Raw genomic sequence first — 26907 nt, 5'->3', positions numbered from 1 at the left:
TTTATCGGATTTTAATGATGATAATTATCCTTTTATAAAATAGAAATTGCATTTGAATATCCAAGCAATATCTACATAAATACACAAGTATACTACTGTGTTGTATGAGTTTTGCTTTTGGTGGAAGCGTTTTCGCTAATCTTTGGCCTACTTGGAGTCATTCTAGGACTGAAATTAAATTGTAGTGGATATGGTTTAGTTGCAGAAAGAAAATCAACATTTGTGAATATATGTAAGTTTATTTTTATTCATTTTGCAAATTCTTCTCTTTTGTACAAATGGACTGATCTAACGACTATCAATAACATGATATTTTGTCAGAAATTTTTGGTGCCTTATGCAAAGTCCATTATTAAAGTTAACAATGATTTACTACACATTTTATCCATATAAAAACATAAGGTGGTTAAAATTTTTAGAAATTTTTAAATTTGATTTTTTAAAATAATGACCCAACCTTTCATGAAAAAACTGTCATAAAACAAGTGCAGTGACTAAATTTCTGTTCCTTTAAATTCTAACAAAGAAGTTTTTTCTAGTTTTTTATTGAAATCAAAAAATTGTTATTGTTATCAATATGAAATGAGAAAGAAATGTTTGGTTGCATTTAGAGGAACAGGAAGAAAATTTAAAAATCTTGGAAAAGGCCAGCTTAAAATTAAAAAATAGATGTATTTATGTAATGGCTTCAGTCTTCATTCACTTTACAATCATCATAATAGCCTCCCTATCACTATGGTAAAATGGTATTATGTGTTTGTATCTATTTTGTAATAATTTTGGTCCTATTCCTCAAAGTACAATATCAAAATAATTAAGTTTTTTATTACCAATACAAATCGCAATTTTCGAGATAATTTGCAGAAAGATTGAGCCATTAAAAAATTATTGAAACCTGTACCGTACCGCCAGAATAGGGCTTTTAAGCTCCTAATTATGTAAAATAATTCAGAATCTCTACAAAAGTTTACTTTTGTGAATTTGAGATCCGCTTTATCTGAATCCAATTTCTGTATCTCACCATGTTATCATGTGCTAAAAACTAACAATCCCTGTGCTGTTGATGGCAATTTTTGAGACCTTATATTAATTTATAAAATACATTATCTTATATAAATATTTAATTTTGAGGTTGTTCCAAGCTATAGGTTAAGATATGTTGAAAAATCATGGAGATATAATTTAGGTTAAACCTTTATTTTTAAGTCCACAGATTGGACTTTCGGATAACATAAATAAAGGTGCTTTGCCGCTTTTTAAAAGTCTCAAGTAAAAAACGGGGGTTTCATTTGGGTAACGAAAAATCGTAACTTCATATTTTCTATGTTTTTAAAGCAATTTTTTTGTATATCTTTTAGTCAAGAAACACACCTAAAATATATGTATATGATCAACAAAAAAAATACATAATTAGCAACTACATTTAAGATTAGAGAGTACAGAGGAAAACTATAAGAGAGAAACAAGACTCTATACACCTCTACAACCTCTATACACCTCTATTCACCACTACAACGCACTCTTTGGACTCTATAACAAATCTTTTATGATCGAATCGATCGATGATCAGTCTTCATTTAGTGTTGTGGAAAATGTTGTGAAGTATAGAAGGTACACAAGGTCCGTAAAACTAAAACTGTGAAGACGGTGTTAATCGTTAATTTCTAACCACTGATACCAGTTGTTGTGTGGCTGGCTGGCTGTTTTTATATTTTGCTTATTTTATTTTTGCAATTTAATAAATTACTGAAGTCACAGTGTTGTTTGTTTTGCTGTTGTGAAGTGTGCTTTCGAGACAGACAGGCAAAAAAATTTAACAAAAAATCAAATTGTAAGCTAATAGAAAGTTTTTTAAACATTTTCATTTAGTATTTATAACAAAAGTATAAAATTAAAAAAAATAATAATACAGCAACAGAAATGATTAATTAAAAATTGCTTGCAAAAAGACGCCAAAAAATGTAATGGAAGTGGTTTTTTATGAACGCCACGTATTCGTCGACAAAACAATAAAAAGTGTTAAAATTTAACTGAAACTTGAAGTCGGTGAAAAACATAAAAAAACTGCAGACTGTTGCTAACCTTTTGGTGAGGTAGAGGCTCTAAAATATAATTTAGTAGAAAAACAGAAATATAATATATAAATGTATGAACATATGCAGGGACAGATACATATCGTATATGTTAGACCCTTTTTTGTTTTTTTTATTTTATACCATAGTAATTTCAAGTTTAGTTTCTCTATATGACGATCGGGTTTGTCTGTCCTTTAGTATTTTAAGCGTGGTATTTAGCAAAAATTGTATTCGTTACACGTTATTTAGTCATAAGTACAAAGTGAATTTATTTAGTACTTGTATACATGTTGTTGCGAAGTATCTAGTACGAATATTATTTGTATAGACAAGTATGTGCTAAAATAAGTTAATGCAGTGTATTTTGTGTGGCTTAATGCTCTAATTAAAATCTAAATGTTTTTATTTATTGTTTTTGTTTTTATTCTTGTTAGGTAGGTTACTGCTTACTCATAGAGCAGTTTTTCATTGTTTAATTAGGTATTTAGTTTTTCAAACATGTATTTTTATTATTTTTTTTGTTTGTCTTGTGTTATTAAAATTCTTTTGTTTGGTTGGTTGATCATTTATACATGTTTGCAGTATATTTTGTTTTAGTTTTTTTATTGTCTCTCTTGTATCTTGTATCTGCAAAAAATAACTTCAAATTGTAATTTGATGTTCTCTTTCTCTCTGTTTGTTTTTATTTTTTGCTTAATTTTGTACTCTTTGAAGACAATTTAAGACTCAAAGTTGCCATATAAAATGAAGGTTTAAGTGATTTGATCAATCTTTCATTGAATTTTTTTAAATATGTTTTAGATTTTGAAAAATTTAGAGTTTTTCTAAGAACTTTACTATTTTCGAAGTAAACAAAAGTTTTGTGAACAAATTCGCAATTTTTTCATATAACTTAAAAATAATTAAAAGAATTTAAAAAAAAATCAAACCAAATTCAAATATTAGAAGTTAATATATTTCTCATCAGTTTTCATGTTTACAAAAAATATCATCACACACCCAAAGTTTATGTTTAGAATGGTTATGCACCACAAAAAGATGAAGAAGAGACAATAAGATCCATTGTGATTCCCTTCAAAAGAGTGAAGAATTTAAAAAACAGAGAAAAAAACCCTATAAAAAACTAGAAAGGAAGAAGAATAAGATATGTAAAAGGATAAAAAATACCAGTCACACACCGAAAATAGTAGGAATATTTAAATTTGTTCAGACTATACGAACGAGTTTAGTATAAAGCATTTTTAATAGCACTCAGTTCATAAAACTAAAATTTTGGATTATGTGTCTTGTAGTAAAATGTAATATTTTACTTCTTTCACTTTGTTTCTCATTTCAAGATTCTTTATTAATTTCCTTTTTAAACATTTTGCAAAATATTGTAGTAAATAAGAACTTACAAACTATTGTAAGGAAGTATGTATAATAAATTGCATGTAGATTCCGAAAAGGTCCAGATTATAACATACGAGACGTGCTATTATTGTTCTAACGAAATTTCTTTAAATCAATAATTAAATTATTCTTTGCCGTCTAATTTTTAACATTTTATAGAAACTGATAACAAAAGATCTTTATAGCTTTATCGCAAAATCTCTCATCATTTCCAACTAGTATTCACTGTTAAATATCTTCTTACTGCTTAAGATTTCTTTATAAGTTCATTGTACAAGCAAAGTAATCATTGATCAATTTCTAAATTTCTTACAACCATATGCAGAAAGTTAGTATGTGTATCTGTTCAATTAAATGGATGTTTCGAAACATTTTTCCTTAACGTAAATATGTGCATACATACATATTTATGTATGTATGTATTTATGTTAGTCCATACGAGTTGTATTGATTCTACAATACCACCTGCTTGTTTTATTGTGGCTGTTTCATTGTATATAAATTTCAATCATAGAGGTTGTTGCTCCGCTTTGCTGTTTCTTTGCAAGATGTATGTATACACGGTTGTCAGACATACACGGACATTATTTTTTGTGCAATAAACCAGATTGTTTATCAGAGACACCCAAAATTAAATCCGTTGAATCGTTGACACACATTGTCTGCAAATAATATATACATACTTACATATACACACACATATGTACATATATGTTACAGTTGTAAGAATTTACAATGAGTAGTAGTAATAAAATGCGTGAGTTCAATGTATCAACAAACTACCTGTTAAAGTGGTTAATAAAATAAATATGTACTATGTATATATGTGTGTACATATTTATGAGGTTCTCGGAAATGTAAAAGGGCTTAATCAAAAGAAAATAAAGTAAAAGAAATAATTTAAATAATTTTGAAAATAAAAACTTATTTTAATGCCTAAAATAGGTGCATTTGAATTATTTCGATTTTTATTTAACTTGCTTTGTCGGTTTGTTATGATACAAATGTTGTAATTGAATTTACGACCAATTCACGTAGAAATTAAGCACCCGATGACAATTCAATGGTTATGGTAATATGAAAGTTGTAATGTTTGCATTTTCAAAATTCTATTTGAAAATAGATGTTAAGTTCAAAATATATTTAAAAAATGTGATTTTAATTCAAGAATATAGAAGTTAAAAATTTTAAGATCTAGAGATTGTTATGCCATATCATATTTTGAAATCGATAAATTTCCTTTTGATGAAACAAATTGTCTGTTGACAAGTTTTACGCCTTTGAAATATGATGCCTAATTTGACAAACAAAAATTTGACAAAGGCAAATTTAGCAAGTATGTTTTTTTATAATCCTTTTATTAAAGTTCAATGTACCGTTGGGAATTTTAATATACACTTTAGCAAAAACCAAATTTTTAACTTTTTTTTTTAATTTATAACTGCATAAAATAGCGAACGTTTAAGAAATTTTATACTCTATATAACGAAATAAGCTTATATAAATATAAAGAAAAGCTTTTAACTTTATATTGATATTATTAACGTCAAAAACTTAACTTTAAAGTTTAATTTTATCTTTTATATTGAATTTAAATCTAACAAATAATATTAAGCTAAGGAATAATCAGACATTAAGTGGCTGGAAAACAAAAATCCATCAGCAAATTTTTCAAACTGTCTAGATGTTCAAAATGGAAAAACGTGTGCGTTGTTCGTAGTTATTGGTAATATAAATTGAAGTAATAATTTCATACATTATTTGAATATTTTTTTTGGCCCCTAAATAAGAAAATTTACTATCATGAAATAATGCCAATATAACGAATTTTTCGATTTAACGAAAGGGCGTGACATTATATCATTTGTTATAGCGAGATTTGCCGGAATTTCAAATTTAGATTAAACATAATTTGAAGTAATAATTTCATACATTAATTTGTATGTTTTTTGTCCCTTAAATAAGGAAATTTACTATCAAGAAATAATTCCAATATAACGAATTTTTCGATTTAACGAAAGGGCCTGACATTATATAATTTGTTAAAGCGGAATTTGCCGGTATTTAAAATTTAGATTAGTCTACTTTAGAACAAAAAATTTTAATAAAAAACTCTTCTTTATGAGTCGAATGATATCTGAAGCTTAGAGTTACATCATTTTAAATAGTGTTCTGAATATGGAAATTTGGTATAAACAGCACTATAATTTTTAATTTTCTTTTTTCTCTATTCTCTTCCATGCTAATTTAGAACAATAACAAACTGAAATTCAATAATTTAAAAATTTCATAATCAAAAACTAATTGGCAACACTGATAACACCCCTTTTCAGCAAAAACAAAAAATTGCTGTGTAATTTGAACTATTATTATTATTTTTTTTGACAACTACTTCAACTACTAGTGCTAATTTGCTTATCACAATTTTTCGATTAAACCTGTAACTAATTGTATAGCAAGCGCGTGTAGTGCTGAAATCTAAATACTATAAAACACAACAAAATGGAAATATAATAATAAAATCTAAATTTCTTTAACTTAAAACATAAATGACTATATACATACATACGTATTGGTAAAAAGGTGCTGTATTATTGCAAAATACAAAAAACCCCTCTCCAAAAAAAAACTAACAATTAATTCATAAACTCATGTGTGTAACAAATAAAGGTGATAAAAAAATACTCACCATTATTTAAAAACAAAAAACCAGAAGAAAACGGTTAAAAAATTTAAGTGAGTCAAAATGTTATTTAAAATACATAATAACAATAACTAAAAATAAAAAAATGAAGATAAGAAAAAAAAAATGAATTTTGTTCTTAGATTAAAAATTTTTGGGTTTTTTTAAAGATAAATGAAAATAAAAATTGGTTTAGTTATTTTTTCTATTTGTTTTTTTTTTTTTTTTGCAGGAAAACAATACGATTCTCACCTATAGGGTTCCCTTTTAATTCATTAATATATTTTTTATTTGTAAATGAGTAGTGAGTTTATGTATTGTTCTCACATCACCATTGAATAAATGATAATCTAATCAAATTGAGAGTGATCGAACGATAAGTAAATAGATCATTGTAATTTTCTTTTTTCTGTAATTTGCTGTTGCTTCTTATTGTTATTTCCATTTATTAAGTTGACTTTTACGGGGGGAAGCAAGGCAAGAGTACTCTTATAAGCCACAAAAACAAACAGGGGGAGCAAAGATTTCATTTCAGTTTCTATGAGGTAATTTGTATTCATACAGGTTTAGTTATCACAAGAACATTGAACGTTATAGAACGTTTTTTTAATTAAACCAAAAATACTCTTTTTATATATTTTTTTTGAATTGATTAACGTAAAAAAGTATATATTTTTATCGTGTATTTTGTAAAATAAAAAAAATATTTTAAAACAAAAGAAGAAAATTACATTTTTTTAATTTTCGTTTACTAATTGTTATAAAAATAAACAAAACAAATTTTTGCAAGTGCGTCAAATTAAATAAAATTAACGTTTTTTCACGAAGAAAATGTTGAAATACAAAAAGTGATTTTTTTTTAAAAACAAACGTTATGGTTGAAATTCTTAAAATTCGTTTACATTTTTATATTGTTTTAATAAACCAGTTCAATGTATTTAACAGCTTTTAAATATTTGTGTTTTAAATTAATTTTAACTTATTGTTTGCTTTTTCTGACTAAATTTTTTTTTAATAATTTACAAAGAAAGGTTTTCATGAGAAAGCTGCTTGAAAATGATTATTTATTTTAAGTGACTCATGGAGGGAAATACCCCGTCAATTTATAATATGTAATAGTTGTGTCAAAAAATTTCTTAAAATTTTGTAGTTCAAGTTAAATGTATTTTAATGGAATTTCATATTTTTGGAATATACAATCTGAATTTAATATTGAATATTAATGTTCTTATCTTAAAGTGTTTTGTTGTTGAATGTTATTTAACTTGTTTGCAATATTAGAAAATCATTAATTTTTTTATTAAACTTTTTTTTAATCTTTGCAAATGTGGTTTAAATTTATATTGTACTTTTGGAGCTTAAATTTTCTTTAAAATTCATAAACATTTTCAAAATATCAAAATTTTTAAGTTCAAAATGTAAAAATCTGTAAAAATTGGAAGCAACGATCACGATTTAGAGATTAAAAAAAATTAAAAATTTTCGAACTTAATTTAAACTTTTGGAATTTGTTTAAAAAAATATATATTTAAAATAATATTTAAATACACAAAACTCTTATTTATATAATTGAAATTTAAATTATTTATTTTTGTATTTCATTTCTATTAAATAAAAAACGTGCAAATAATTAAAACAAAATTAAAAAAAAACTGCAAACAAACAATTATATACCAATTAACTTTAAAAATTGTCATTATTGTTATTTTTTAGGCAAAAATCAAACCAATCAACTGTTAATAACAGTCACAACGGAGAAAATTAAAACACATATAAGTTCAAAACAGAAATAAATTCATACAAAATGTTGAAAACCAAAACAAGTGATGAAAAAGTTGATACACTGCTGACCAAAAGTTTGGTACCCATTATTGATCTTGCACATTGTGGTAAGTGTTTTTATTTTAGTTTATAAATAAACTAAAATAGTTAGTTTATAAATAAACTATTCAGCAAAATCTTAAAATTAGTAATTTATATTAGGAATTTACTTGTATAAATTAGCATATAATTTGTTTTCTAAAAATATTTTTTTATGTATATAAATTCTTAGTTACTAATGTGTTTAATATTCTTTAGATAAAACATTTCTCAATACGTAATAAAAATAATGACATAGTTATAGCAAAGAATTTGTAAATCCCCTTTAAGTTATATACCATTCGTAAAAAATATCAATCAGTGACCTACACTAAGTCGAGTTCAGTTTTAAAGGTTGAAGGTTAAATATGTTTGTTTTTTCTACAATATTTTTTAAACCTAAAATCCTTGAAAATTATTTCATAACAAAAATAAAAAGTTTAAACTTAAATGCAACAATATAAAAAATATTTATTATTAAAAAAACAATAATACAAAAAAGCGAATAAACAAAAACAAAGGTATTGACGCAGTTAAAAGCAAAATAAAGCAGATACCAGTGGTGATTTAAAAAACAGTTAATCTTAAAATTAAAATTAATAATAAATAACTACAAAAATTTTATACTTAACATAAAAGAGAAATATTTAAAAAAATTATTCGAAATACTGGTATGAGCTGCTTTAAGGCAAAACTTTTATTTGTTTAAAAATAATAAAAGGGAAAACACCTGAAAACGTAAATTTAAACAAAGTTACGTCTAGAATTTGTTTGTATAATTATATTAATTAAAAATAATAATGACTAAATTATACTAGTTGATGATTAATTTGGTATAAAAAAAATAAATTTGGAAGTATTGCTTAACTAATTAGCACTATTAATCGATTTTAAAATACTGAAAAATTTAAAATATTTTTTAATTATTATTATGTTTTTAACTTCTTGAAAATATTATTAATATGTAAGTTTTTCATTATATTATGAAATTTTGCGCATCGATTTAGTAATGTTCGCTAAAATATTTGCTAAGATTTTTCGAATGTTAATGTAAGAAAGTAAACGAATCCCTTAGTTTTAACACCAAAAACTATTGATCTTACACCCACCATTAGGTATACCAATTAACTCACAATTACTTTCTGATTCAACTTAGCTATGTCCGTCTGTCTGTGCGTATATGTAAATCTTGTGCGCATTCTACAAAATGTGCTGGGAACTCCCGAATAGGGCTTTTAAGTTCATAATTATGTTAAATGTTCTAGTACGACAACCAGCAAAACTTAGTTTTATAAAGCTCTAAAGGATCCCAGCAAAAAATAATTGATGTCATACTTTACAAGCGACATCTTAAACACATCTAAAAATGCGATTATATATTTTTCGCTTTTATAAACTAAATATTTCCTTGCAAATGAAAACCCAGTTGAAAGTGAGGAAAGGGATGTAGTCAGTATACTAAGAAAAAAAAAATAAGGAAAAAGAAGTAGAATTTTCACCACAAATAACATACTTGAAGTACTTCCAATTTTGGTGAAAAACCTATGAATTTTACTTTTTCATACACAAAATTTTTTCTTATAAATGACTTATCAAATTTCTTATAGAAAATTTGTTTTACTAACCTTTTATTAAATAAAATCTTGTTTTTGAAATAGGTTTGAAGTTAGACATTTGTTTTAGTTTAAAATGATGTAAATATTTTTAAACAAAAACAAAATCAATGTAGATTATTACAATTGCAAAACGTGTTCTTGCTTAATTTTTAGATGATAATCAATTTTATAGAAAAACTTAAATAATTTTCCATTAGTTGCTAAGCGCTAAAGCAAAAATTATGACAATAATAAGATAATTTAATGTTTACATTACAAATGACGAATATTATGTACATATTAGACAACTCGGAACTAAGGTAAAATTTTCATAAACATTTTTTGTTAAAAAAAACACTTGTTGTTTATATCTAGTTCCTCGCACTCTATACATTCACACTTTCTTAAATTTATTAAATAAAAATAAAAAGACATTTACTCGCAAATATCAATGACTTTTTATTAGTCATCTATTTAAAGAACTAAACAATTTAATGTTCCCAAACATTTCAGTTTCAATTGAATTACAAAAATTTTCAAAAGAATTTAAAGATTCTTTTCAAGTATAGTTGTAGCTATTGAGAGTAACACTACTGACTGTATTCTTATCAAAAATAAAATAGATTATTGTTGTTGTATATATTTTTTATTTATAAAAATTTATATGTTAAATATTTGTTTATAAATAAGTAAATGACTGACTGAATGACTGACAAGTATTGATAAAAATTCAAACAATTAAAATCCAACACCACCCATCATCACTGACGACACATTATTAATTCGGAAAAGTAGATTCTTACTCAGCAACAAAATCATATAAAGTTCGAAATAAATATTTTAAGCTTTATAAATAAAAAACAAGTTGAGATAGTAATTAAAAGAATTTATTGCAAAATAATTAATGAAATTAAATTAGTTAGAATTTTGAATCTTGTTTTTTTATTATCAAAGAGGAAATAATTCTATGGGATTGAAATTTACTTTAAATAACTTGAAAGAAAATATTATTTTTAAGGTAATTTTTCTTGCTCTTATGAAATTGTTGAATTTCTGTAAAAAATATGAACTGAATTTTGAAATAGTTAGATTCGAATCTACGAAAAAAATATTAATGAAATTATAAATATTTTTCAGAAATTTGCATTGAATTTTAAATTACAAAATTTTGTTACAAAAAATGTTCTTTTTATAATTTAATTTAATTATTATTTTTAATTTGAATACATAGCTTTAAATATCTGCAGTTAAGGGGGAATTAATATACGATTAAATGGAAATAATATATTTTTATACAATGTAATACATACATACTAATGTATGTATGTGAAAGTATTTAATTTTAATTTACACATTTATTTATACAGTCAACGTAATAATTTATAAATAATTGTACTGTGTGCTAACTACTTTGTTGTATCACGAAAAGTGGACATTAATTCTTTAGAAGAACGAAAAATACCAGTTTAATTGGTAACAATTTTTATTTTTTTAAATTTTGTGTTAGTTCGTATTATAGCAAAACTAAAAGTTATTAATAAATAATTCATTGACAATTTCAGTGTTTTAAAATTAAACCTCTTAGATTAATTACCAATTGTTTTAATAACATGTATATACAATTAAAATTGTACCTGTCATTTTGAAAAAAGCATGAGTCCATCAATATTAACTTTTAATACAAGTAATTTTTGTAATATTTATATTAAGATTAAGTTTTTGGACTTTTACTTGGCCTTTTCAAACACAATTTAAAATAATATTTACAAGTACAGAATTAAATATTGGGGAATAAGTATGTATATATTTCAATACAAACCGAAATTATCAATGACTAAATAGATTGGATGTGGTACTTGAAAACCTCTGATTATCACAGGGAATATGTATGTATATAAAACCCTCCAATAAACTGACTAAATCCATTAAAAATGTCAATTATTTACTAAATGATAAAACAACAACGCATTTCACAAAAATATCCTAGACATTTTGCAATTTCTTTTATTAGATTATCTTTTGATTGCATTATTAATTGAAGTATTTATTTCCTCATAAATGGCAATTGTTTTTGCTAGATTTAATAAATTGCATTTTTATTGCTTTTTGTTCGATTAATGTTTAACTCTATAGATGTAAATATTTATAACAAGATAAACAATTTGGAATTTCCATTGATAATGAATAAAAATTTACTTTTTAAATAAATTTTTAAAATTAAAAATAGCATTTTGATTGATAAGCAATTTGAATTAAAAAAACAATTTTATGTATAATTTATAAAGGTATAACATTTTAGCAAATACACGGTAATAAATTAGTCTTACTCAACAACTTACTTTTCAAAAACTACTATAACCATCTACATTACTTGAAAGGAGTCAAATAATGACCTTTTTAGCCTTAATATATTTTTTGTGAAAACTTATGATAGACGTGTCTGACGTATTCCCGTAAGCATAACCGTCTACATTACTTGGAAGGAGTCAAGTAATGACTTTTTTAGCCTTAATATATTGATTTCGAACATTGTTTTAACACAAACGAAACATATATTTTTTGTAAAAACTTATGATAGACGTGTCTGACGTATTCCCGTAAGCATTTTTTTCTCAGAAACAAAACTATTAACTTTCTATTTTCAGGCGATCATAGTAACTCCCTATTTGTAAGCGACATACATACCCCTTTATTCACAAATAAAATTTTAATTTTATAAACGGTTTATAAATTAGATTTGGTATGAAAATTTTGTTTTATAAACCTTTTATAAAATAAAAATGTTGTTTGTGAATAAAGGTCTTATTATTTTAAATTATACATTACTGGTCATTTACCAATTAAATTTAATTGTACATATTTTGATATGTTGCATATAACAATTGGTAAAACTACTCTAGTAATTGTCATTCCCCAAGTCTGAATCTTTAGCCTTTAAATTATGAATCACCAAAATACAATACTTCCGTAAAAAAAGATAATTAATAACTGATTTTAACAGTTATTATTATCAGAAATTTTTATTTATATATCCTACTTGATAATTTCAAATAAAAAATAGAAATACTTATTTTATTTACTAATTCATTTGCCGTAAAAAATACACGTTGCCAATTGTCAAAGAATTAGTTTCAAAAGGAAATTTAAAAATTGTTCTTTTAAGATTTAACGTTTTTTAATCCCCTACAATAAGTCGCTGCAATTCTGTTCGAACAAAGGCAAAAGGCAATTTATAAATTTGATTTAATTGAAATGTTTTCGCACAATTTAATTTTGCGTTCAGCCCAAACCATCCATACCAACTGTTGCCTGCCACTGGCCACAACGCGAAAAAAATAACAAGTCATTTTGAACACATAATTTTATTATTGCTGCTACAGTTAGTGTTACTGCTGCTGCTGTTGTTGTTAATTTTATTATTATTACTTTAGTTGTTGTTGTTTACATTTTGTATACGAAATTAGCAATTCTCGAAAATTTTCAATTATACAAAAAAATAACGTAAATAAATAAAAATTTGTCAACCATTTTTTAGTTGATTTCGCTAATGATTGCTAATTTTTGTATTTCTTTTTATTCTATCAATAAATAATTGAATATGCCAATTTACTTAACTTTTGCATGACATATTATCTATAAATCAAATAAACATAGTAGTCATACGTATTTTAGTATATATGTACATATATCGTATATCGTCACTTGAAGTGTAAAATAGCATAACAAAAACTTTTTTTAATTTACTGGAGAAACAAAAAGTATGTTTCGTTTAACGGGTATTAACAGTGGTATTTTTGATAATAGATTTCTGAAAATTTGCGATGCTGTAGACTATTTTCAATTTTAAATTTATTGATTGTTACGTCTCTTTGCATTTCAGTTGACGATATGCTATACATATTATACACATACGTTATAATATTGTTTTTCCAATGAGCAATCGATTAATCGACTACTCAAACAACTATATAAGGTTTGGAAAAGTTTCAATGTCTCCTCTTTGTAGTTTAAAGTTATTGTTTACAGAAGATATTTAAGGTAATTGAACCAATTATAAAATAGTGACGTACCTCAAAAATATAATTACTGATTTTTCTAATTAAAAAAATACACCTAACATTAAGAATTTGTAATCTTTGAAAATTATGATAATTTAAATATTTTCTTCGATAAAAATGGACAAGATTTTAACCCAATTACCAAAATAATTTTTTCTATTTTATCTCAACTATATTTTGAGTCATCCGAATTGTTTTTATTATTTTTTTATAAATTTATGTCATTTTAACACGTATCTTGAATATTTTTTATTTTCTTTTCTAATCGACTTTGGACCAGCAATACTAATTTCATATTCAAGCTTCAATTGCTTTTTCAATATCTAATAATATATCTAATAATATGAGAGTATCTGTTATGAACATATGTTCATGCAGTCAATTTAAGATTATTCAAAATGTCATAGATCTTAATTAAAAAAATATATAAATACTGTATTTGTATAAAATGTTAGTTGTATTTTGTAATACCCTTTGTGCTACATGAATAGGGGAAATAACTTCTATTGAAACGCCTTTCTAAAAAAAATCACTAGTTTTGTACTCAAGTTCTACAATTTTGAAAAAGTTATAGAATAAAAAAGACTTACTTTAAACATGAGTACCTGAGTTTTTCTAGAAATTTTAAACCTACTTAAAAATTTTAGTTTTTTAAACTTTGTGTTTCATTTGATATATGCGATATTTTAAACATATTGTTGTCAAACTATAACTTGTTCTAATTAAATTAATTAAACAATTCAATTATTTCTAGCGAAAAATTACATTGATTTATTTAATTACCAAATTTGTATGCATTTAAATAGATTACTAAATTTGATGATTTAAGTAATGCAATTAATAAAATACTTTGTATTAATAAATCTAATTAAAATCAATTTAGAATTCATTCAGAATTATATTTTCAAGTTTTTTTTCATTCTCGATAATTTCAATGCATGCCACAAATTATGAAATTGGTTTACTTCCAAAACGCACCTTTAAAAAGTTTAAAGTTATGGAAGTCAGCCATAATTACATTTTTCTGGAAATTAATTTCTTACCATTTTTAATTTCTTCAACATTTTGAAATGTCAGCTTCGGAACTGGTTCTGGGGAAGCGTTATGGAGTCGACACTCGTTCTTTGGGACGCTTCTGGAACTAGTTCTTTAATCAATGATTTTTGTTTGAATTTGTCAACCTTGGAACTAGTTTCAGGAAAGCTTTAGAGAACGTATAAACAAATATTTAATGTTTATCGTTTATGTTTGAAATTATTAAGATTAGGAGCACTTTTGAGAAATTGTTGAGGAATTTTACATAATATTTACATATTTACATAACTTACATATACATATCTTACGTAAAATTTAATATAATTCTTCCGCCCCTCTAATCTTTTAAAATATTTTTTGTAAGGATATACGTTACAAGCAGCTTACTTCCCCTCCACTCGGTACCATTCAATTAGGGATCTCTTTAATATCTTGTAGTTCAGTTGAATGCAAAAATAAACGTTTGAACGCGTTTTCTATTTTAATAAAAATAAGTTTATAAATTTTTAATTTTTTGACATTTTCTTCAATTGGTTCCAAGAAGTTGTTTCGGAAATAGTATGCGTTACATTGAACTAGCGTAGTAGCAATATATAACTAGTTCCAAATAACTAGTTCCTTGAAAACTATTTCGAAGTATTTAAGAACCACAACAATATTCTAAGGAATGGGTTCCAGAAGTAATGGCGACACTACTAGTTCCAAGCCTGTTGTTTAAGGATGCGTTCCGTTTTCACTCGTGCTAGTAGAACTAGTAGTTTTTAAAAAAAAGTTCTAAAATTTTTCTGGGAATAAATCTTTATATACCCATAACTATTTTCTATTTCTTATGCTATGTATACACGGTTGTTAGATCTAACAACGTTGGCAGTAAAATGTCTAATAACAGTGTAAACTTACAAATTCTGTCTTTCAATATTGTGAGTAATGACTTTTCTGACAACGTTGCAAAAGAAAAATTGTAAGTTCAGACGATTGTTAGACATTTTTGGAACATTTTACTGACAACGTTGTAAGATCTGACAACCGTGTACCATGGCTTTTAGAAATAATATTAAAAATTTCACTGAAATTTCCAACTCCTTGTAAAGTAGGCGATATTAAACCATTTTATGCATTATCACTAAATACCCTACAACTACATAATCAAGCATTAATAACTATTAATTGGTTATATTGTTGTCGCATAAGTTTGTAATATTTCTAGTGATTTTAACTTTTTTCTTCATCTAAAACTACATACTCGTATTTACATCCGTAATAATAACAATAATATACTCGTATCTAATCTTAAATAAACAGAAAAAAATGGCAAGATATTTTGCTTTCATACTATCAATCCTCCAACATCTGCAATTGTTATCTAAGTGTGTGGAGGTATATTCCTTGGAAATGTTTTATTTTCTTATTTATTTTTACTTATTTTAAAATTATTTTTGCTAGTAACTACATGAGCATGAGTATCTTGTCTAGTAATAAAGTATACACTCGAACATTAAATATTGGGTGGTATTAATGTGTCAGTGTCGTCGACGGTGCTTAACTTGTTCTTTTAGTTTAAAGGTTTTTGTTGTACTTATGTATTTAGAATGTGTATGGCAACGTTCTTCGATAATCCAATGATGGTTACGTGATAAAAATTTTTTTAGTTTCTAAAAGTGTTATTCACTGATTTTTGTGCACATATATAAAATAGAGTCTATATTAAATTATATTTGTAAAATGGTATTGTTTTATTATTATCTTATAATATTTGTTATAAATATATTTTTTTCATTTAAGTACATATAATATAAAATTTAGCTCACGTGCTCAACTCTAACGTTTACCTAATTCTTTATTTTAATTTTAGAAGGTTTATTTTATTTCCTTTGTTTTTATTTCATTTTCTATACTAATTTACTTACTCACTGCAATATTTAGTTTTTTATTTTTAATTTTACGTATAATTGCAGTTTTTATACCCTACACCACTATAGTGGGGAGGGTATTATACGTTTGTGCTGATGTTTGTAACATACAAAAATATTGGTCTAATACCCACCTTAAAGTATACCGATCGATTCAGAATCATTTTTTGAGTCGATTAAGACATGTCCGTCCGGCTGGCTGGCTGTCCATGTAAACCTTGTGCGCAAGGTACAGGCCGCAATTTTCAAGATAATTTGATGACATTTGGACAAAGCACAGGGACGAAGCCTATTGAAAATGGTTGAAATCGGTCCCTTATTTCACCTAGCCCCCATACAACCGTACCTCCCGATTTGAATTTTTTATGCCATAATTACGTCAAATATTCTATTATCTCTCTAAAAAATTGGTACAAATAAGTTTTATATAAGTATAAATGACCCTGCAGATTTTCGTAAAGATTGGCCCTTATTTGACCATAGCCCCCATACAAACCCTCCTTCAAAAAATGTCTAAACGTCTAAAATTTATTTGTAACCATTTGTATCGCAATGAAACTCAACAAAACTAACTGTTATTTAAAAATATATCCTTTTCCCAAATTTACCGAGAATCGGCCCATATTTGACCTATATAAAGCCTCATTTAGAAATTTTGTTTTTTATCAATAAATTGCTTAAATATTTTGTAATAATATTCAACATAAAAGTTTCTTTATAAAATATAAAAATTTTAAAAATATACTCATGGTGAAGGGTATTATATGGTCAGCCATGCCCGACTATATTTTCCTACTTGTTTATAAATAGATACTTTAGTTGGTCATAGGGAAAAACTGAATTAAAAATACTTATTCAAAAGCATTTGTGAATTTTATGTAAAGTATTTTTTATTGAAAAATATTAACAATTTTTTAATTGAATATATTTGTTAAAATGTATTTTTTCAATTGTTGTTGTTATTTAATTGCATGTTGTATTTGTAAATTTAGTAGTGTTTCTTTCTATAATCAGGTACGATCATTAAACACATTTATTCATCACACATTTGTAACGTGTTTGCCACCATATTTTTATGAATGAATAAATTAATAAAATATTAGCCCAATATATAAAGTTAATTCAATTGCAACCACATTTTGTAAGTGTTGGTATTATAAAAAATCCAAGTTTTTATAAAATAATTAGATTTTTTGTGATTTGCTTATTGATTGGCAATTATTAATAAAGGTTTTCGTAATTTTATAGAGAAATATATTGAGGTTTTTCTGTCATATAATTTTTTTTATTAAGAAAAAAATGGGTACAGTCATATATTTTTCACCACAAATGTTTTTATATTTATCCGCGATCTGGGATGGGAAATTCAGTACTATTGTAAATTTGCAGTCACTTTTGGCAATACTTTGAGAAATCTTTTTGAATCATAAAGTTTTTTAAACAGTGCAATTTAATAACTTTTTTCACATACTTAATTAGTTAATAGACAAACCATTTAAAATAAATCAAAAATGACATTTATCTTTCTATTACAGGTACCGAAGAATGTCCAGTAAGATCTGTTGTCAATCGCGTGGGTTCTCAATTACACAAAGCTCTTTCTGAGAAAGGTATGGCTCTTTTAGTCAATCATGGCATCTGTGATGAAAAGGTAAATTATTTTCTTAAGAAGGAGTAGAAAACAAATCTTAAATTACATTTTTTTCTTATTTAATTATAGTTGAAAACTGCTTGGGATCATTTAGATGATTTCGTAGATTTACCCACAGACGTTAAAGAACTTTACATACGTACAGGTGATGATAATCATGGTTACGTTAGTCCTGGTTTAGAACGTTTTGATGGCAAAACACCTGAATTACGTCATGCTTTTAATATCTGCACATTGAATGCCAAAAATCTGCCAGAAGAACCTTTGCCCGGTTTTGCAGATCATATATCTGTATTAGCCGAAGATTTTAAAGCACTGTCACGTTTTCTGCTACAAGCTTTAGCCTTATCACTCGATATACCACAAACATTTTTCCTGGAAAAACACTCACACATGTTGTCCGGTGACAATGATAATGAGACAACATTACGTTTATTGTACTATCCACCGGTCATAGAAGATGACGAAGTTAGTAAAAATGAATTTATAAAAGGTCGTTGCAAATACAGTTACCAGCGTTGTGTATCAGATCAGCCAGATTTTCGTCCGGAATATGATCCTCGTGATGAATATAATGAACTGGATGGTGAGGACTCAAAGGGCCTTAATGGCAGCTTAAATTGTACAGAACGTAAATTGCCCAATGGTGCGGTAATACGTTGTGGTGCCCACACAGATTATGGCACATTCACATTATTGGCACAGGATTCTGAGGGTGGTCTGGAGGTTAAATTGCCAGGTAGTGAAAAATGGCAAAGAGTTGGTCACCTACCCGGAGCCATTTTAATAAATTGTGGTGAAATTCTATCAATATGGACACAAAATCGTTATCCAGCATTGGTATGTTTAAAAGTTTCAAACGGTGATTTTTGGAGATAGACTTATAAAAATATTTTTATCTAAATTTTAGCAACATCGTGTAGTTATACCTGAACAAGAACATATACGATCTAGAGGCCGCCATTCTATAGCTTTCTTTTGTCATCCTGGTAAGTTGTATAATCGAGAATTGTATTTTCGATATAACTTATGTTTTTTATTTTGTAGATAATTTGACAATGATTTCTCCCAACGACTTACCTCTACCCTCTGATGGTCAAGACCTTACCTGCAAAAAGACCCGCAAAAAGTCATTTAAAGCTGCGAAAGAAAAGTAAGTGGATCTTGAAAATAAATCTAAATAAATAAAACTAATAAAAATGTATATAAAAAAAATCGAAAAAAATCTAAAAGAAATTCAAAATATTCCTAAAAAGATAAATTTTATAGAAAAATTTCAAAAATATAATTATTATCAAAAAATTTCAATAGAAATACATAATAACAATACTTATAGATTTAATTTAAGATTTCTTTTAAGAAATCACTACCATTAATATTATTTTAATTTATTTATGTAATTCTTTTTTTCATTTTAGAGTTTACAATGCCTACCAACTGATACAAAAACGTTTTCGAGATACTTACCACAATAGTTCACAATAACTCTTACATATTTTAGATAATAAAAACCGGGACTTAATTTTTAATGTCCTATATTAATTTAGGATAAAAACAAAACAAAAGAATGAAAAAAATATATTTATTCCATCAACTGAAAGAAATAAATGCAAATAATAATAAAGTGATTATTTTTATAATATACATATAACGTATGTGTCCAACTTTTATTTTCATATTTTTAATTATTAATTTATTCATACATTATATAAAAAAAATTACATATTATTTATGTAAATCTTTTTAAATATTCATAACAATTTTTAGTTTTAGTTAACATGCAGTATATTTTATTTATAACTTGGAACATGTACTTATTATTTGCATAATACCTACTTACATTTATTTTGTATAGTTATTTTTTCTTGTTTAACTGTAAACAGTTTTTTATTCCTTCAGTCATCTTTCATGGAATTTACATTATATACGTATATGTACATATGTATGTATAATTCAATTGCAAAATTCATATTAAAAACTCATATATTTTTTATATTTAATAAATTATTAAAAGAACAAAAAATCCTCGATATTATGTGTACACTGTACAGTCTAAGAATTTGTTGTTTATTTTAATATCAAAGTTTATTTAACAAAACTACTAAATTTATTTTCAAGAATCGTTTAAAATTTAATCGTTAAATATCAAGTACAAGTCAAAATGCAACCCTACATTACATTCGGTATTGATGAAAAGGTGGTAACTTTTAAAGTGGTAATATTAATGTTATAGAAATATGGCTACTTTATAAGTATTAATTTTGTGGATTGCATTATTTTTTTGAGTGTTAAAAAAATTGGATAAAAGATATAACAGAAATTTTTGTAATGTGCAATTACTAAAAATGTATAGTATTTTGAATAAAAATATACATAATAACATTGCCAAAAGAAATAAAAACAAAATTTAAAGATTACATAGTTATTAAAAAAATAAAATATGGAGGAAAATAGTTGCTGTTATTCCATCATGGTTGCCGTTTTATATATTGAAAGGCCTTGCAAGAACAAATGCAAATGTTAATCCTTCTGAATTTGGTGTTAGAAAACACAAATTTATAAATATGTACAAATAAGTATGTAAGTAATAATATAAATATGTATACAAATGTGAATTAAATTAGCGGCATATTTGGATAAACGTGTTTTATAAATCTATTGCGAAAATGTTAACGCGTTCATTGTTACGTCTACATTACTGTTTACTTAAAAACAATGTTAAACCTCACAATATATTTTTAAATTTTGTTGCAAGTAATTATAAATCGTTAAAATTTCACGCCTTATAAATTTGATCAGAATATATTTGTAGCAAAAATGAAAAAGTACATAAAACGTTCAAAAACTACTTATATACTTTTTTCTTTTTATCACAAATTTTGCGATTCCGTTTAATGAGTTCTAAATTAAAGTTAGTTAAAAAATTATTTATAAATTTTCTTTATAAAAATATTTATTATTTATTAATTTGTGATTTAAAAAATTGTTGGAAGCTAATGTTTTCCTTTTGATTTAATTGTGGAATGTATTGTTTTAAATTGATTTTGTTAATTTTTTTAACACGAAATTCAAAAAGGTGTAAAAACAAATTAGTCATTATTCAAGTCATAATATCCTAAAAAGCAACATAATAGACAATGTCTGACGGTATAATCATATTCAAATGTGTTTATTAATGTTAGGACATAAATCATGTAAAAAATTACGTTTTTATAACAACAATAGTTTTCATTTTATTTAGTTTTTTGTCTCTCCTGTAAAATGTTTAAAAGTGTTGTTATGCCCTTTTGCATTTTAGATAACAATATAGCTATAATTCTATATCGAATTCTCAACTTCAAACATACATTTGTATTAATATTTCAATTAGAATTAAAATATTTTGTTTAATATGTTTAATAAATTTATTTCTATTTCAGTCTGTTGGTATCCGAGCAAATATTTCAATTGAGATGCCTGTGTACGTGTCCTGACGATAATGTATGTGTCCTGACTGATTTTGCAGATTAAATTAATGTTTAAGTAATATTAATGGCATACATATATACATACCTATGTAATTGTTTTTAACTAAAAGTATTTATGTATTTATTTCAATAAAGTCCATTCTTATTTGCATTAAATATAAGAAACAAAGATCTTTTTTGATGTATTCCAATAAAGCGATTTGTCTAGGCTAAGTGGATTGGGCAGTCAATATATAGTACGAAATAAATCCGCAAGATGTCACTTTTAAGAACAAAATTAGCGCCATCTATTGTTTATATTTGGGTCATTACAAAATGTAAAAAACTGGTTTTCTCGGGTGGCAACTCCGGTAGCAGAATACACATGTCGCTAGAGAAAACGATCTGGCAACCCAGCGATTTTCACAAAATTCATACGGTGTTGCCATATTGTTTTTCATAGTGGGATCGATATTTTGCTATGAGAGTTGCCACCTTGAAAAACTCAATTTTTCACTTTTTCTCGCAGCAATATCTTTTAAAATAGATGGCGCTATTTTTATACATTAAAAGTGACATCTAACGGAAATATATCGTACTAGATATGTCCAATCCACAATAATATATTTGAGACAAACACCCATCTACATTGGTAACAAGTACAGGAAAATAATTTAAACAATTTAATTAATAATTATTATCTTTATTATATGAAAGTACATTTCATATCTATATAATAAATAAATCTATATTTATTCTTACATGTTTTGGGCGGCATTAAGATGTTGTTTTAACAGTTCGGCTTTGGCGTATAATTCTTTCCTGGAGAAAAGACATTCGGCTGATACAGCTGTCGCTGGGTTTACAATCTTTGGACGTTATGGAGCGAAGATCCAATTGTCGTGGGAATGGACAGTTCATTGTTGTTTGAATTATACATTAACACCATTGTTTCCATTTCTCCATTGTATTTAATTGTAGAACAGAAGTCCTCATTCCCTATAAATAAAATTGAATTAATTTACTGTGGAAAAACTTTATTATTGGAATATATTTGTACTTATAAATGAAACTTTCAAAATAATCTAAATCGGCGTCCAGTCAATGTCCACCTGCTTTTTCTGATGGTTTTTGAAATACAGCGTCTTAAAAACGTAAACAAACTCCGTTGTCCATATTTGAGACATTTGGGTTTGTCATAGAATCAAATAAGTGTTAAATTGGAAAATACAATCGGTTTCAAAAATTTTAATGTCATCATAATAATATCAAATTTTATTTTATAGTTTTCAAACTCATTTCCAACAATTATTGGATTCTATGGCAACCCCGACTATTGCAGTTCTGACCTAAAAGTTCAATGTGTCGTCTTTAAAATAAATTAACCTCATCTTCATCACTCTTACAGACATTAGACCGACTCAATTTGTATGGAAAGCAAAAACTTGTTTTTGTTACCTCTCTCAAAATTTAATTGCCTCTCTTGCCCAAATTATCTTAAGTCTAGCGATGACCGTTCGTGATCTGGACCAAATTAAAAAAAGGTATTTTGGATTTTTTTTTAATGTATCGTCCATTTGTGTGTTAATCATAAATGACCGTCTGCATATAATTGACAGAATTTTGCAAATTTTAGGACTTTTTTGTAAACTCAGGGCCATTGAATTGAAATTTTTTGGGAACCATTATAAAACATAGCAAAGATTGTTTGAAGCTGGGTAAAATATTGAATTTAACATAAAAATCGTGTCCCTCATACGATATTTTCTTGAGAATTGTCCAGCTCACTAACGGATAACAATTAATCGAAAGCAAATATTTTGAGGGGGGTAAATCAAGCACCCTTTTTGTGAGTCGGTCTAATGTACATATCTCAAAGAAAGATATACTTGATGACTTTAATGGACAGGACTTTTAGATGACATACATACCAGATTTTGGCTACTTTGCAGACTTCTTTTTTAATTATTTTTGTAAATGTTGTTGTTGTTGTAACAGCTCGACTGTGGCCGATAGTTCTTTCCTGGGGAAAAAACTTTCGGTTGATACAGCTGTCGCTGGGTTGACAATCTTTGGCCGAGTATGACTCGGGTCGTTCCGGAACGAAGATCCAATTGTCGTGGGAACGATTTTTGTATATAATAATCTTCCCAGCTTCTCGTGTCTATATCAAACAAACCAAAATATGGCAGTATACATACAAACATTTGTAATAATTTTAATTTTGTGGTGTTCTATTTTTAATGGAAAATAAAAGGACATCATTTCTAAAATACACTTTAATCTAGTTATATGGTATTTCTTGCATAAATGCAAAATCACACTTCACTGAACAAATGGCGTTGTTATTAGTTTATAGAAAAAATACTCAAATCTACGCACCTTGTTGACAAAAATATTTTCACAATATTTAATAGCTAATAAAATGTATGTTTGTTTTACTAATTATAACTGCGTAATAGAAATATAACGTTTTAGATTATTTTTTTTTATAAAACAAGAATCTCCGATCAAGCACAAGCAAAATTTAACAATGAGTTACCATATTTCACTTTTTGGTTTATAGCTTGCCACATTTTCTTTTTGTAATATTGCCATATGAACAATGTTATTATAAAAACACACAGAGTTGTATTTGTATCTGTTAATTAACTATAAATTTCAAACATGATATTAAATAAGATAGAAAACAATAGTAGATAATTCATTAAAAATTATACTTTCGAAAAGTTGAAATTATTACTAAAGCATATAAATATATTTCATTTATTGTTCTATATAAATTTTACCTTTTATTTCTTTAAAAAAAATTCTGCAATAATTTTTATTTCTAAAATTTAGCTTTTTTTCAAATGATTTATTTCCTGTTTTTTTTAAAATAGTGTATTTAAAATAACAAGTAATTAACAAACAAAAAACTCTTAATTTATCTACTGCTTATTAAGTAAATGATTTACATTTAATATTTTAGAACATTTATGTTTTGTTTTTGTATGTTGTACGAGTATGTCTGTTTGTAAATTCTTTCTAATATTAGTAACTATGGACTTTTACAATTAACATTTTTAACTTAATTATTATGGTACATACATTGTCATGGGATTTTGTTAAAAAATATGAATGTATGCAAGAGTTTTTATATAATTATAAAATATTAACATCAGTTTTTTATATATAAATTTAGTTTTTTTGTTTTTGGTTTAATCAGTCATTTAAAACTTTGTTGAGTGTGAATATTATTTTTCTATGTATGAATTTTTGCCACAATTGATGTTTTATTTATTATTTACTATGTGTTTTAAATTAATTGTTGTTGTGCCATTGATACAAACAAGCACAATAATTGTTATTTCCTATTTACTGTTACATTTTAATTATTGTTATTTTTTTATTTATTATTATTGGAATTGTGAAACATTTACGCTGTGATATAGTTTATGAGTGTTATTTATTTTTTAACGCAACAAATTTTAACCAAAAAGTTGTTAATACGTTTTTATTTTATTTATTTCATGTATTTTTTATATTTTTGTTTTCTTTTGTAATAACGATAACAGTTTTATTGTTATAATCATATTGGTTACTGAGTCAATTTTCATTTGTGTACCCTTCACCTTTACATGAAGTCTGTATAGTTAGTGATTCCGTTTGCTTTCAAAATTTTTATAGATAGGTAGAAAAACCTCAAATAATTCTTTGAAAACTGTTCAAAGAATTAGATATTTAAAAAGAAGCTAATTAAAAAAAATATATAATGTGAAGGGTATAAAAAATTCGGCATTGCCAAATTTGTAAATTTTCCTTTTGTTTTTGTGTATGACAATAAAGCTGTTGTTGGTTGTGGATCAAAATGTATGAGGGAGTCTATTATTAATTTGATTTTCTTTCAATTTTAAGGGAAACGTGTTATTTTTTGTCCAAGTACAAGTTGTCCACGCTTTCCCAAAATGAATTCTTATCTATTCAGTACATTTATTTGGCTATTTATTCGGTTGTGGGTCTTTTAATGGTTTGTTTACAAATACATTTTTCTTTCTCTAAAATTTAATGAAATGATTTATTTGATTATTAAATTTGTATATAGATAACGTGTATTGTATGTAATCATGAATATGCTAATGGTGTGAAAGAAAGTGTTAGAAATTAAATTAAAAATCAATATCAAAGAGATATTTTGTGTTGCCGTTAAATAAATAACAACTTATTATTGTTCGTAATAAGTAGAATTTTTGGAATTTTATATAATCCAGCAGATAAATCGGAGCTTTAAAATCTTTTGATTTTGTAATTTTTATTAAAATTTTAATAAATATTAGTTATGAATTTTTATAACAACATTTTTCCAAAATCTGAATTTTCTTTAAAATCAAAAAATCCCAATTTTTTAGACTCCATTTAAGAATATTGTTTGGTATATATATTGTAATTACTTTCCAAAGGTAATTCTTTTAAAATTGTATGTTTAATGGATGACCTTTCGAATAATACAAAATTTTAATGACATATTGTAATCTTTTAAATAAATCGATTTTTTTTTAGTTTACTAATATAAAGAATAAATATTATTAATATATCATAAAAACCCGAAAAATGTTTAACCCTCTATGATCGAGTAATAATTTTTCGTTGAATTTAAGAAATTCATTTACTTTGATATTAATTTCGTATCTAGCCACCTTTAATAGCTTTTTTCAAAAAAATTGCCCCCTTTCCGCAAGAGCAAGGACTCCTTAAAATGTTTCCTTTTCCCCCAGTGGATCCGCGCCTAATTAAAAATAGCCTATTAAAACCACGTCTTGAGAATATTTTTCTTTCTTGCTAGTAAGTAGACTCAATACTAATTTGAAAACTATAATTATTTTATATTAAATACATATATTTAAAGTTAGTAATATCGATTAGTATGTCATAAAATAAAGGGTTTAACCCTTATATTCATTTCGAAAATCAGTAGTTTACTATGTTTCTGTTTAAAATATTTTAATACCAGAATTATGTATTCAAATCGGGGGAAAATGTATATCTCTTTTATGGAAAAAAATAATTTTTTTTCTACAAATGACTTGCCTGACTTTCTGCCTATGTAATAGCATAAAAAATAAAGAAAAATTCATAATAAAAGCTATAAATACTATGACTACTAAGTACTTAAGATACAAATAATTAATTAACTAATGGTTTCCACAGCTGTTTACTGATAGT

The 26907-nt window shown here is 25.6% G+C and overlaps 1 protein-coding gene and 1 long non-coding RNA gene across 3 annotated transcripts; one reads left to right on the top strand and one right to left on the bottom strand.

The window, feature by feature from the left end:
• The first annotated feature begins 1579 nt into the window (after nucleotides 1-1579).
• LOC111690653 (1-aminocyclopropane-1-carboxylate oxidase-like) lies at nucleotides 1580-19914 on the top strand. 2 transcript variants are annotated; one of them, XM_023453181.2, is made up of 7 exons: nucleotides 1580-1831; nucleotides 7864-8039; nucleotides 18144-18259; nucleotides 18329-19099; nucleotides 19170-19248; nucleotides 19307-19412; nucleotides 19678-19914. In XM_023453181.2, exons 2-7 carry the CDS (start codon nucleotides 7955-7957, stop codon nucleotides 19742-19744), a joined length of 1224 nt encoding a protein of 407 aa, XP_023308949.1. In that variant the 5' UTR covers nucleotides 1580-1831; nucleotides 7864-7954; the 3' UTR covers nucleotides 19745-19914. The 2 variants fall into 2 exon arrangements, with proteins under 2 accessions (XP_023308949.1, XP_046805941.1); XM_046949985.1 differs by having other exon boundaries at nucleotides 1593-1620.
• A 2473-nt stretch (nucleotides 19915-22387) lies between these two features.
• Nucleotides 22388-24353, bottom strand: LOC124419676. Its single transcript, XR_006940751.1, has 2 exons — nucleotides 24088-24353; nucleotides 22388-22704 (listed from the first exon to the last, which is right to left on the bottom strand). It is a non-coding gene; the product is annotated as an uncharacterized LOC124419676 (long non-coding RNA).
• Between the last annotated feature and the right edge of the window lie 2554 nt (nucleotides 24354-26907).

The sequence above is a fragment of the Lucilia cuprina genome, chromosome 4 (genome assembly GCF_022045245.1).
Source record: "Lucilia cuprina isolate Lc7/37 chromosome 4, ASM2204524v1, whole genome shotgun sequence".
In the NCBI taxonomy this organism is placed as follows: Eukaryota; Metazoa; Arthropoda; class Insecta; order Diptera; family Calliphoridae; genus Lucilia; species Lucilia cuprina.
The sequence above is the reverse complement of the archived record's forward strand: the minus strand, read 5'-3'. Positions and strand labels throughout refer to the sequence as shown.